This window comes from Arabidopsis thaliana, chromosome 3 (assembly GCF_000001735.4).
Source record: "Arabidopsis thaliana chromosome 3, partial sequence".
Lineage (NCBI taxonomy): Eukaryota > Viridiplantae > Streptophyta > Magnoliopsida > Brassicales > Brassicaceae > Arabidopsis > Arabidopsis thaliana.
The window spans coordinates 19,797,051-19,810,651 of record NC_003074.8 but is presented as its reverse complement, the minus strand read 5'-3'; the positions used below and the strand labels follow the sequence as shown (position 1 = coordinate 19,810,651).

General features: G+C 37.6%; 4 protein-coding genes and 1 pseudogene across 6 annotated transcripts, besides 1 other annotated feature; 4 read left to right on the top strand and 1 right to left on the bottom strand.

The window, feature by feature from the left end:
* Positions 1-131: 131 nt before the first annotated feature.
* Positions 132-1,339, top strand: AT3G53430 (Ribosomal protein L11 family protein). Its single transcript, NM_115203.3, has one exon. It carries the CDS (start codon positions 257-259, stop codon positions 755-757), a length of 501 nt encoding a protein of 166 aa, NP_190911.1. The 5' UTR covers positions 132-256; the 3' UTR covers positions 758-1,339.
* A 3,582-nt stretch (positions 1,340-4,921) lies between these two features.
* PIP2A (plasma membrane intrinsic protein 2A) lies at positions 4,922-7,179 on the top strand. Of its 2 annotated transcripts, NM_001035774.1 has the most exons (5): positions 4,989-5,504; positions 5,973-6,268; positions 6,396-6,536; positions 6,627-6,946; positions 6,991-6,995. In NM_001035774.1, exons 1-4 carry the CDS (start codon positions 5,198-5,200, stop codon positions 6,744-6,746), a joined length of 864 nt encoding a protein of 287 aa, NP_001030851.1. In that variant the 5' UTR covers positions 4,989-5,197; the 3' UTR covers positions 6,747-6,946; positions 6,991-6,995. The 2 variants fall into 2 exon arrangements, with proteins under 2 accessions (NP_190910.1, NP_001030851.1); NM_115202.3 differs by having other exon boundaries at positions 4,922-5,504; positions 6,627-7,179.
* Positions 7,180-8,323: 1,144 nt separating this feature from the next.
* LUL2 (RING/U-box superfamily protein) lies at positions 8,324-9,701 on the top strand. The gene is made up of 3 exons (NM_115201.4): positions 8,324-8,673; positions 8,777-9,263; positions 9,361-9,701. Exons 1-3 carry the CDS (start codon positions 8,378-8,380, stop codon positions 9,475-9,477), a joined length of 900 nt encoding a protein of 299 aa, NP_190909.1. The 5' UTR covers positions 8,324-8,377; the 3' UTR covers positions 9,478-9,701.
* Positions 9,702-9,909: 208 nt separating this feature from the next.
* Positions 9,910-10,235, top strand: AT3G53403 (annotated as a pseudogene). The gene has a single exon.
* Positions 10,236-10,515: 280 nt separating this feature from the next.
* Positions 10,516-12,545, bottom strand: AT3G53400 (peptide upstream protein). Its single transcript, NM_115200.4, has one exon. The coding sequence runs from the start codon at positions 12,124-12,126 to the stop codon at positions 10,726-10,728; it is 1,401 nt and encodes a 466-aa protein (NP_190908.1). The 5' UTR covers positions 12,127-12,545; the 3' UTR covers positions 10,516-10,725.
* Positions 12,196-12,312: a sequence feature (AT3G53400.uORF1).
* Positions 12,546-13,601: the final 1,056 nt, after the last annotated feature.

Here is a 13,601-nt window from a genome sequence, read left to right as displayed (position 1 = left end):
GAGACTTGATTGTACCGAAGATTATACACGGGCTTCAATGGTCTACATTAGTAAAGTTACTAAGCCCATATAATATTGGGTTGGGCCGTTCGAAATGAAAGGATAAGTTAGTAATTTAGCATCGGAACAAAAGAAACCCTAATCTCGACCACTTAATACGTTCCTCATCTTCCAAAAAACCCTAAAAGCTCATTTCGCAGCTGCCTCCTTTTCGTTTGCCACTTTTTGATCAAGCGAAACTCCAAAACACAGAGCCATGCCGCCGAAGTTGGACCCGAGCCAGATCGTCGATGTGTACGTCCGTGTAACCGGAGGAGAAGTGGGAGCCGCCAGTTCTCTAGCTCCAAAGATCGGTCCTCTCGGTCTCGCACCAAAGAAGATCGGAGAAGACATCGCGAAAGAGACGGCCAAAGAATGGAAAGGACTTCGTGTCACCGTGAAGCTGACGGTTCAGAATCGTCAAGCTAAGGTAACCGTGGTTCCATCTGCTGCAGCTCTCGTCATCAAGGCGTTGAAGGAGCCAGAGAGAGACCGTAAGAAGGTGAAGAACATTAAGCATAACGGTAACATCTCTTTCGATGATGTGACTGAGATTGCTAGGATTATGAGGCCTAGATCTATTGCTAAGGAGCTGAGTGGGACTGTGAGGGAGATTCTTGGAACGTGTGTCTCTGTGGGATGCACTGTTGATGGGAAAGACCCTAAGGATCTTCAGCAGGAGATTCAAGAAGGTGAGATTGAGATTCCTGAGAATTAAGGAACAATGGAGTTTTTTTTTCTTCTTATGGGAATTTGAAATGCTTCTGTTGTTATCTTTCTCGTTTTACCATATTTTGTTTTTGTTTGGGAACTTAGCTGCTATGATGTTTCACTTAGAATGACTCTCAAGTTTTGGATTCTTATTATTCTCTGTTTCAAAACCCCAATGGTTCTCTATCATCACTGTTTAATTTCTGCTTTTGGTGAGCTCTTTGTTTGATTATGGTGATGAGAATCTGAAACTGCATTGGTGTTGTTGTATGTTTGCTAAATGTTTGGGAACTTGGTATGTATGGAATGTGCTTGTTTACTTGATTAGTGGTGATAGGTGTAAATGGTATTGCATTTTGAGGGTTAAAAGATGAGAATTTCATGATCTTTGATTCAATTTTGATCACTGCACAAACAACCGAGACTATCTATTCCATTCTTTTTGTGAAGTTCTTTAGATACAAATTTCATGACTGTTAATGGTAAATGGTAAGGATTTTGCATCTCATGTAATGGATAGTGGCCATTTGATTTCATACATAGTCTTTGGCACTTGTTCTGAAGGTTACTTGAACACTATTTATTTTGAAAAAAGATTATCATTCTTCACAAATTTCTTTGCTTAGTAGAAATTATTTTCTTTTGCTGAAATAACTGTCTCATGTTTGTTTTAAAGTATATGAACATAAGGTCTTGGAGTTCTTGATTATTTTTTCCTCCAGTATGTTGATTGATTAATATATGCTCAAATAAAAATATACTGAAAGATGTGTATCTTCAAATTCATGTAAACATCGAACTTGACACTCAAAACGATTTCATTCATATTGAACGGCAAGGAAGATTTATGATTGTTTCATCATAATTACTCGTCTCTCTTCATTTCTTGAAGATTCTTTGTGCTAAAATACTAAAAGAAAGGTTTTTGCCTGATATCAAGTAACTTCTGCCAAGTGCTCAAAGTAATTTGGAGCACTTGCTAAGTTTGGCAACGGTTCATGGTTCTTGGGCCTTGTGGGCTCTCTTGCTGGCTAGTGTTTGGTAAAAAAAAATAAAAAAAATCCAATCGAATTGTATAAGATCAATCATAGAAATTTTATATACTGTTTTGGAAACCACTCGTTCACATGGAAAAATGGTCCAACACAAAAATAGAATGGACATTGTGAAAATAAAATGAAAATGATACGTCAAGAACGAAATTTTCTGTCATATTTAACGACAAAACGATGGTGATGAAAAATAACTCTTGCTTTAATTTTTTTAATCAGATTTTCAAGTTGCATAGAATTTTAGCGTTTAGTTATCCCGATGATTTTATTTGTTATTGTTGCCATGCCAGCGATGATCAAACAAAAAGAAAATGCACTAAATAGATCATATGGGTGATGGGCTAAAAGGAAAGGCTAATTAACTAAGTGAATGCATTCCTGTAAAAAACGTATGCAAGACAAATTGATTAGGACAAGAGCTTTTATACGTAACTCGACCAAAAACATTGTAGGTGAGACATCAGTGTACACCCAAAAAGGCACATTACTGTCGACTGAGCTTGTCAGGCCGCTAAATTTGACCAACGAGCACCCCATCAACAAAATAAACGTTGAGAAATTATACTAGTAACTTCTTGTTCGTGTGCTAAACAACTATTAATAATGTCTACCTCCTTATTTAAACAAAACAAAACATAAAATATATATACTTAATAGTAGTATCTTATCTTTTTTTTCAAACTATGCGATAAATTTTGGTCGGATCTACGATGTTCTCATAGTTAAACCTGTTTTAATTACGTTTTAAAAATCTACCATAGTGAAATAAAAAACTAACATACTTTATATCCGCAGTTCAAATACGTATGGAGGACTAGAAGAGATTTGAAATATGGAGGACTAGAAGAGATTCAATAGAACATGACTTTATATGAATTTATTTGTCCTTTCCGGTACAATAAAATTTGGACTTCATATGACTTTTATATTTTACTCATTTAAGTAATCGGAAATTACAATATAGAAATTTTTGATCTGTAAATATCATGTAAAGTATATATCCAATTGATTATCATTTGAATGCATATTAAATTATTAATTATGAAGACAGATAAATCAATATATGTTTGTTGATCTTGCTGTAGTACATTCTGGACTAATTCTTTCAATTGGAGTGACTAAAAAGGACAAAATTTATGCATAACGACGTCATACTATATGTAACTCGATTTGTCTAGAATATTTAGATAAGGTTAAGACTAGTTTTCTATGAATAGAAGAAAGTGTAAAATATATAAATAAACATACTAATAACAATTAACAACAGAACCAGAACCAGAAAATTCACATTTCTGTGCTTTTATTATCTAAAATTCACTTCGAAAAACATGAGAAAAAAGAGTTGGCTGACGTGGAATATTCGTCTAATAGTAGCCGACCAACGTAGCCAAAACGATAAGGTTTGCCACATGGCAAAACGATAACCATGGAACTGCATCTCCTGTCTTTTGTTTGGTTGTCACAATTTGTCATTTTTATTGGGATTTATTGTTTTGTTATATTTTCGTTTTCAGTCTAATTGTCAGCAATTTTCGCAAAAGATATGAAATTTTGGATATGAAGAGAAAATGCAAATGATTGGTGGGGACAACAAACGTGGCATTATGTGAGTGGTTGAGCGAACAAACGGCTATATGCTGAGATGGATTGGACGGTGACGATACGTTTGTCGGAGGGATCGGGTCGGTTAGTCACGCGCGCCACCCATTCACGTGTCACCTTTTGCCAACACAGACCATATGATTTTAACCTCAGTGGAATCTCGACCCACCCCACAAAACGGCACCATAACTTTACACCCTGGTTTTAGAGAGTGATATACCAACACAACAATTATGAAAAAGGGTTCGTTTAGGCTTTGGTTACTTTATGTTAGTAATATCAACTTAAATGCTAATTTGAGTTATGTGTGATAAGATATACGACGAATCAATTTACTTATCGTCAATTAAGTTTGAAATGAAAGTTTGTGAACGAAATAGTTTATGCTTCTTTAATATTGTGTCATAATTTTGAGTTCCGGCTCTAACATCTTCAAGTAGGGTTTTGTTTTATGACACCTCAAACATACTTAATAACATATGTTGGTGATAGAAAACTAGACCTTCTAGACTACAAAAATGTTTATAATGTAAGAGAATGACCATATATCTATCTATTTTGAAAACAAAGTGTTTTGACTTTGGTGAACAAGAAAAATGTTCTCTATATATACAATGAGACACTCGAATATAACCATGCATGATTAGTTGGATTTGGAGTGAAGAAACTTAGCCATGCTTCGTTGGAGCAAAATAAGGTTTTGGAGTTTTGTTATGTGTTTTCAAGAATGTAAATGCTGATTCGATAAAAAAAAAAAGTGGACGTAAGTTATTTTAAAATGATTTGGCATACAAAAACTGTGGCTTTTTAAATCTGAAAAATCGACAGGCTATGATATTATACGACAAAAAGAAGAGAGCACCATATTGATGATATAGTATATTGGGTCGGTCCTAAAGAAAATGACATTTAGGTGATGGGGGCGGCGAGGCTAAGTTAAAGTAAACAAAAAAAACCTCCATTATTTACCAGAAAAACATATAAAAATTTGATTGACATAAAAACTAATAAATTATTTCAAAGTTGTGGTTCTGATAGCTCTCCACCATCACCACTGATTGATACTTCCTATTGCTACGAGAGATAAAACTATGCAAGTTTATATGAGTGGATATAAAGTCTTGTTTTATGATATCATAAGCTAGCTAATCCCATATCATTATCATGTATTTATAGACGCATGTTCAATAGATTTGGATCAATCTTTTTGTCATGGACTTGGTGCAAACTATAACGTTAAATAGAATAAACTATTCTAATTTAGGATCTAAAATAAACTCGAATCAAATTTTAAAGAAATTTACTGGCTAACTTATTTGAATTTTTCAAATTTCAACGATTGAAAAACTCTAAGTCTGAAATTAAACTAGGGTTCTTGTCTTTACGTATTAGTAACTATGTATGATATTGATATATCAAGCAATCATTAAATAGAATTGGTTCAAAATTTATTTCAGGACAGCTAGTTCATAATCATTTTGTCAAAGCTACTTCCCTCATAATAATAATAATCATAACTCACTCGTATACTTTTATATCCAATTTTTTCATTGAAAATACAAACTTTCATTCCAAAAAAAAACCTCAATACACAAAAAACCAAAAAAACATATAACGTTGGCAAAAATACTAAAAATATTTTTTAAAAGATAAAGCAATAAAAAAGTATACAAACAAATTAACAAGAAGGAGAGCTCTCACTATAAAACAGAGCACATGTTCTTCTCACTAACCACTCCAACAGAGAAGCAAAAGAAAAAAAAGCTATTGTTTGAAAGAAGAAGAAGTTAACTATGGCAAAGGATGTGGAAGCCGTTCCCGGAGAAGGATTTCAGACAAGAGACTATCAAGATCCGCCACCAGCTCCGTTTATTGATGGAGCGGAGCTAAAGAAGTGGTCTTTCTACAGAGCAGTTATCGCAGAGTTCGTAGCCACTCTCCTCTTCTTATACATCACCGTTTTGACAGTCATCGGTTACAAGATTCAGTCCGATACTGATGCCGGTGGCGTAGATTGCGGCGGAGTTGGAATCCTCGGTATCGCTTGGGCCTTTGGTGGTATGATCTTCATCCTCGTCTACTGCACCGCCGGTATCTCTGGTATGATCCTTCTTTAATCTTGATTTTGGTTTGGTTTAGATTAAGATTATACACTTTTTGAGTATTAGAATTACAATTAAACCGAATAAGCTGAATAAGTTTTACTTATGTAAGTACAACTTGCAAACTCAAAATTTAGACAAGTAAAAATTATATGGTATGGTTTTGGTTTGTTTATTCGAAATTAATTATTTTGCAAGGAAAAATATTGCTTGGTTGACATTACTATTTAATCGGTTTAAAATCTTAGGTTTAAAAGACGAAAATGATTTGTTTATAAAACATTTAATAAGGGTCATGATCAAATCGGTTCTTATCCGAATGATATATATCTAATCTAAGCCTAGTAATTATTTTAAGCAACTGACTAACCCTGTCTTAACCAGAATTGAAACCGGTTAATTAATTGCTTGTTGTACCTTAATTCTCAAGTACTGGTAACATTGTCAACTCTTTTTGTTTCCTTAGGTGGTCACATTAACCCAGCGGTGACATTTGGGCTATTCTTGGCACGTAAAGTGTCGTTACCTAGGGCCCTATTGTACATAATCGCTCAGTGTTTGGGTGCGATTTGTGGAGTTGGTTTTGTCAAAGCCTTCCAAAGCTCTTACTACACCCGTTACGGAGGTGGAGCCAACTCTCTAGCCGATGGCTACAGCACAGGGACCGGTCTAGCCGCAGAGATCATTGGTACTTTCGTTCTTGTCTACACCGTCTTCTCTGCCACTGACCCCAAACGTAGTGCCAGAGACTCCCACGTTCCGGTGAGTCACATATGTAGTGCTATTAATCTTCAATATGGTTAACCGACTCAAAACCGGAACCAAAGCAAACCAAACCAACATTTGATTTCAATCATACTAATAAATTTGAATTTTGATGAAATAAAAGGTGTTGGCGCCACTTCCAATCGGATTTGCCGTGTTCATGGTACATTTGGCTACCATTCCCATTACCGGAACCGGAATTAACCCGGCAAGGAGTTTCGGAGCTGCCGTAATCTACAACAAGAGCAAGCCATGGGATGACCACGTAAGACCTCAACGTTTCTCCATTACATTCAACTATATTTTTCATTTTTACAAGGGAATAATGTTTTGAAATTTTGGTGATTACAAACAGTGGATATTTTGGGTTGGACCATTCATTGGAGCTGCGATAGCTGCATTCTACCACCAATTCGTTCTGAGAGCTTCAGGTTCTAAGTCTCTTGGATCATTCAGAAGTGCTGCCAACGTCTAAACACATCAAACCAGATTTCTCAAGAATAAATGAAGTTGTGATCTCTCTGTACAAATCTAAATCAGTCACTTGCAGTTTTCATTTCCCTTTCTTATATTTGTGTTTTCCACTTGCTCTTTTGTGAATTTTCCTTCGGTGTAATTGTTTTTTCTTTCGCTTTTAAACGAGTGATTGGAATTATAATCAATGAAATCAAAGAGGTTCTTATGCGTTGTGTTTACATTAATACTAGTACTAAAGTTAGTTTCCTTAGAGAATAACAACACCATGGGGCCATGTTCTTGGTCTTGTTTACGTCCTCCTCAAGATGCTCAGTGAATAAGCAGGATTTTGGAGAAACACATGTCTCTGCTTTAACGCAATCATTATCTTTCTAGAAAAGACCATTCCTTTATGTCTTCATACATCTCAGGCGGATAAAGCCTAGCGTGCACCAGCAGTAAGTTTTAGTTACTCTCTGAAACCGCCATTGTCCATTAACCCCATATGCCTCAAAGGCTCACAGAAACTGTTACATTCAAGATTCAACATACTTAGTCGTTTGTTACTTGACAATTATGAATCATATAGGAAATGCTCGAACTTGGCTGAGGATTGAGAGTCTTACCCTTCAGAATCTGCATTTTTTATGAGAACGTGAAGAGGTGTGGCCGCTCAAAATTGGCCTCTTGGTGGCCTAGCCTCAGCCTCTGAGACTGCCTACCATCCAAATCCTTTAATTACGAAAGTAAAACATGTGTTAGATGTTTGATCATTTACTGTAAGAAGTACTAATCGAATAAATTGTTATGCGAAGAAGAGAAATGATGATACTACTGCACCATTCAAAGAATTGATGGAGTTTTGAACCTCTCGGGAAGAGCTGAGTGTCACAAACCCAGTAGATCAGATTTGATATCGAGAAAGTTTCTAAAGGGACCTCATACAGTAGTAAGAAAATGACGAATGTAGTGATACAATAGGCTGGGATGCTTACGAACGATTTATGTTGTTTACTCTGGAGATGCTTGGCGGACAATTCAAAGATTTGGCAAACAACATCGCATAATGTACAAGAAAAGGCATATTCACCCCATCTAATACACGTCTCCCGAAGCTTCCTCTGTTCATTAACCGTAGACGAGACCTTCCTGAACCCGTTGCATCTGTGTGGGAAACAAAAAGAAGAAGGAGAAAAACTTGTTGTGCTGGTAAATTATTTCACCTGTGAGTGAGAGGACAAAACACACCTTCTCGTAAGTCTTCTGGCCAGAGCCACCGTGCTGGAAATTTTGGAGGAAATGGACATGCCTGAAAAGTTGTGTCTCCCCTCCGACGTTTGTCCCACATTACAAACGTTTGATCAGGTAAATCCGACCTTGTTTATTATCGAACCTGTAACACAAGAGAGAAGCTTTAGAGAAAGATGGAGCTATCAGCGGAGAGAGGAGATCAACAGAATCTTCGAGCGCAAGTAATCGTTTTGAGTTGAAATAAATATAGGGTAAAACTGGTATTTTATATGGGCCGATACGTGTGGCCCTGTATCTTAGCCCACAAAGTTAGTTGACCTGCTTTTCTGATCATCTTCCTCCCACTCTCTTTCATCTTTTTGTAATCGATTTGCAATTTCAATTTCGCAAAGTTGGATCATGGGCAATGTCATAAGCGGTGGAAGCCGCCCGGAAAATCATCGGGACCGTACTTCGCCGCCGTATCCAAACCCTAATGCTCAGTACCAAGGCAATTATCCGTCGCCGTACCAAGATTGTGCTAGGTATCCGTATGGAGAGATGGCGTCTCCAGTGCAATACGTAGAGCATCAGGAAGCAGTGACTATAAGGAACGACATCAATCTGAAGAAAGAAACTTTGAGACTTGAGCCTGATGAACAGAACCCTGGCAAGTTTTTGCTCTCCTTCACTTTTGACGCCTCTGTTCCTGGAAGGTAATGATCAATGTTTTATACAGCTCGACATCTTTTCACTGTGTGATTGCTAGATGTTGAAGGTTTGATCGATGCTCAGTTCTTATGGTTTTTGATTCAACAGCATCACTGTAATGTTCTTTGCTAAAGAAGGCAAAGACTGTAACCTTATTGCGACAAAGGAGGATCTTTTTCCATCCACTCAAGTTAGTTTTGCAAAAGGTCTGGAACAGAGATTCAAGCAGGCTTGTGGGACAGGGATTGATTTCTCAGATATGTCAGAGGCAGATTTGGTTGAGGCAAACGAGACAGATGTGTATCATGTGGCAGTGAAAGCAGAGGTAGTATCAGAAGATGATCATCCTGAGTCTGGGACACCAAACAGACAGATAACTCATGTGGTTTTAGAGAAAGATCATAAGGGTGAGTACAAGGCGAGAGTGGTGAAGCAGATCCTGTGGGTGAATGGGAATAGGTATGTTCTTCAAGAGATTTATGGGATTGGTAATACAGTTGATGATAATGGAGAAGATGCGAATGAAAGAGGAAAAGAATGCGTCATCTGCTTATCTGAGCCACGGGATACCACTGTTCTCCCTTGCAGGCACATGGTAAGCAGATAAATATCCTTAAGAGAGAGTTTGAGAAAGAAGACGGCTTTTTTCTTGATTGATAGCTAACTTTGATATTTGTTTTTGTGATTCGTAGTGTATGTGTAGCGGTTGTGCAAAGCTTTTGAGGTTTCAGACAAACCTCTGCCCCATCTGTAGACAACCGGTGGATAGGCTTTTGGAGATAACAGTGAACAACAACGACAGGAACTAGTGAGCCTTGCTACGTTACTCTTCTCCTGTTTTTATATAAAGACTGCTTCCCAATGTTCTTGTTTGTGGTATCGGTATATATGCAGGCATTAGAACTCAAGTTACTAACTTACATATGCCAAATGACACTTAAATTCCGGGTTTTACTTCCAAGTGTTTTGTAAATCATCATGCTACTTTGTCTAGCGGTCTTCGTTGTTAATGAAGTGAACAACTTTTGCAGTACCAGCAGCAGCACTTTTAGAGAGTATAGCCAATCGGATAGTAGACACGAGGGATGAAGTGACAAATGTCACACACTCCTCGTATCAAATCATCCCTCGTTTATGCTATTTGATTGGTTAAAGTCTCAAAAAGTTCTTCATTTTTATTAACAACCAAAACCGTCTAGATAAAGCATTTACTACTGGTCCGCAAAGAAAACTGGGAAGGCTAATCTTGCCAGTGGCAGGATATGTGTTACAATATGATCTGATCAAAGGCCAAGGCTGTGACTTTATTGTGACAAAGGAGGATCTGTTTCCCCATCCACTCAACTTAGTTTTCCAAAAGGTTGGGCAGAGAGATTCAAGCAGGCTTGTGGAACTGAATTTGATTTCTCCTCTCTATCAGAGGCAGATTTGGTCGAGGTAAGTGAGACACATGTGTATCCTGTGGCAGTGAAAACAGATGCATCATCAGATCAGAAGATGATCCATCCACAGTCTGAACACCAAACCATCAGATAACTCATACTTTTTAGAGAAAGATCATAAGGGTGAATACATACAAGGCGAGTCGTGAAGTAGGTCCTGTGGGTGAATGGGAATAGGTACTTCAAGAGATTTTTGGCAAATTCATTGCTTTGTCCACTCCTCTCTTAATCATACTTTTTTTTAAGACGTGACAACATAAATGATACTATTTGATAAATTACCATAAAACATCATCTAATATTTTGTTGGCATGCCTGCATGGTTGTGGTCCAGTATTTTGGTAAATCGTCAGGCTACTTTGGTACTATAAGCGTTTGTGAAACAGAGCATGAAAACCAGTAGAAACACACAACATAGCAAACTTCATTGAACAAACACACAAAACAAAGTTCATAACGACGACAGCTTATTTAGGTAGAACCACAGAAGTGCTGGGTCGCTGGAGCAAACTTCTGTGGCTTTGCTCTATACATGAGCAAAGATTGGAAAACAAAACAACACCAACTTACCAAACAACATAGTTTTAGTTTATAAAGCTTCATTTGTTAAGCTTATTAGTCTTCCCACCATTGATGGACAAAGACGCCACTGTTTCTGAGGCTTTTAATGATACCGGTGCAGTCGCTGTAGCCTGTGCAGTGAAGAAACAGTTCATCAACTGAGCAGATAGCTCCTGTCTTTATCAGCTCTGAGAGAAACTTCAGCTCAGTATCGCTTGTGTTCATCTTCAGAACCACAAAATCAGCGAAGCTAGCAGTTTCCTTGAACCATGCTAGAAAATCAAAGCTATCATCTTCCACAAAAGGTTCTTCGTGATCTCCGGTATTGGCTATTGTAGTTTTAGTTGCTGCGAGTCCTGGATGATAGATGAAGGTTACACCAGGGCTTTTGACATAAGAAGTCAAGATAGATGTGTTGTGATGCACAAAGTAGCTATTAAAAGCTTTCCTATCAATCGGGTACGATGGGAAGAACCAGTTCGATCTTGCTTTCACATGATCCACTGCCCCGATATCAATATAAACCAGCCTCTTCCTAGAAGAGAGATCAATGAACTCAGGCAAGTAATGAATCCGTCTCTCGAAATCCGAACGTTTTTCATCCAGAAGAGGCTCCAATAATCCAATGTATGGCCGGTTGTTGAGAACAGACGAGCAATCAGCAGGAAAGTCATGATGAGTTTGATCCAAGCGGAAACTATCTTCTCCATCTCTTTTGAATACAACCAAAACCTGTTTACCCAATGAAGCAACATGAACAACACTTGAGTTCTTCAGCAATGAAGAAACAGGCGAAACGGATCTAACCAACTCGTTAGAGTCAGACCCACTAGTAGTACCGACAAGCATAGCCCCAGTTCCACCGGGCTTAAGTATACGCTCGATCTCATAAACAAGTGAAGCAGGGACAGCAACTGACTCAAGATCCATAGAAAACACAAAACCAAAAGAAGCATCCTCATAATGTAGCTCACTTGTGAACTTCCTATGCTTGAAAGCGAAAACAGGTGGCATATAAGCCACACTAACATCAGAGATCCCTTGTCGATTCATCGCAAGAACAGCTGAAACCGATCTCCGACCAATACAGAGAGCTTTTGAATCATTACTCAGCAGATTCATACCAGTAAGCTCTCTGACAACTTGAGTAGTCAAATAAATGTTGTCCTTACATTTGTCAGATTCCAAATAGTTCCAAACAGGTTTCAAGAATCTATTGGAGAACAACAATCCGTTACCTGAGAAAAGAAACGGACCTAGAAACGCGAAATTCACGGCGCATTCATCAACCTTACACGGCTGAGTATTATTAATAGTCTCTCCTTCGTAAGCTCCGGCGAGGTTTCGCAAAACAGATACAACAGAGAAAGCGCAGACGATCACGAGGGCGCGTAAGATGACGCGCCGACGGAATGAACTAGGCATCAATTTCAGCTTCAACACCTCAAAGCCCATAGTAGTTAAAACAAGAACTGAAGAGTTTGATTTCAAGAGAAGATTTCTAGGCAGAAGAAGAAGAGAGATTTAGCGAGTGCAAAACCTGGAGGAGGTATGGTTGCCACCCACGAGGAGAACTATTGAATTTTGTACACCTAACCAGACCCTTCTCGATTCACGTCTCTGTATCATCAAAAGATCCATTTTTTTGTTGTCTACCCAATTGATCGAACCATTCGTATTTTCCTTGAGATCTAGCTACATACTAAGACGACGAACTCTCTTCTTCTCAACAAAGATTGAAACTTTAAGCTGATTTTGGGGATTAGGGTTTCGTAAGGTAAAGGTGGAATCTGGGTAGAGAGTTGGGAGCAGAAGGAACGAGAGATCTGTGATCTTGAGAGAAGCTCAAGTGAAGTAATAATAAAGTGACAACTGCGAAGGGACGAGGAACGGAGGAAGAGAGTTAGAGAAGTGATGACGTCATCATGACACGTGGTTAGTTCCGAAGCCTGCGTTGAGTAATCAACAAGTTTGATATGATAAGATACGGTAAAGTGTTTTTTTACAAATCCCAATGGACCAATAATTTTATAATCGAATTAGTTTTCCTAATTATATATTTTAAGACCGTAAAAATTACTAATTAAGACTAATCCTAAGAAATAATTGATGTCTGTTTTACAATTTTGTATACACAAACAAAAAAACTTAAAAGTAGAGATTTTCAACCTGCATGTAAAGGATTTAATAACCAGTCGAGAAATGGACCAATAATTGTATATTCACATTTATGTCCTAATAATAATATCAAGCGATTTATTAGAATGTACATGCTCATTAAAGAGTATAGTTTAGGGTTCGGAGAGTGAATCCAATCCACCGACGCTTCAAGATATCAACGCCATCCGATTCCATTTTCGTGTGTGTAAAATAAAATTATTGGAAAGAATATTTCTAACATTTATCGGCTTTGTTCCAGCTGTCTTGAATCTCGAGTGGTGCCTACACCACATCAAATGTTTAAATTGGAGAGAAGTAAACTCATACAAATTTCACTTAAGGATGTAGTAAGAAACTAGAGATTCTCGAATGGTCCTTTTAGAATCATTTTTTCTCTCAATAAGCAAATCCTCCCATTTTAACCACACATAATAAGGTTTTTTCTGACGCATATACACGTGAGACAGCGACAAAGTATATACTAGATGATGTTTTTACGGTAATTGTCAAGTATCTAAGTAAGTAAAAGTAATAGTATCATTAATGTCGCCACGTTATAAGAAAAAAAAAAGGTATGATTAAGATTTAAGAGAGAGGAATGGACAAAGCAATGAATTATGAATATGCCAAATAATTCCCTTGATTTTATCTCTTGTCGGTCGTGTCACGGTTCTTCTTTCTACATACACTGACCGGGTTAACAGTGGACTCGAATATCATTGACTAGAATGTCTATAATTGTTAAAACAATCTCGTGTAAAGCTACGCAG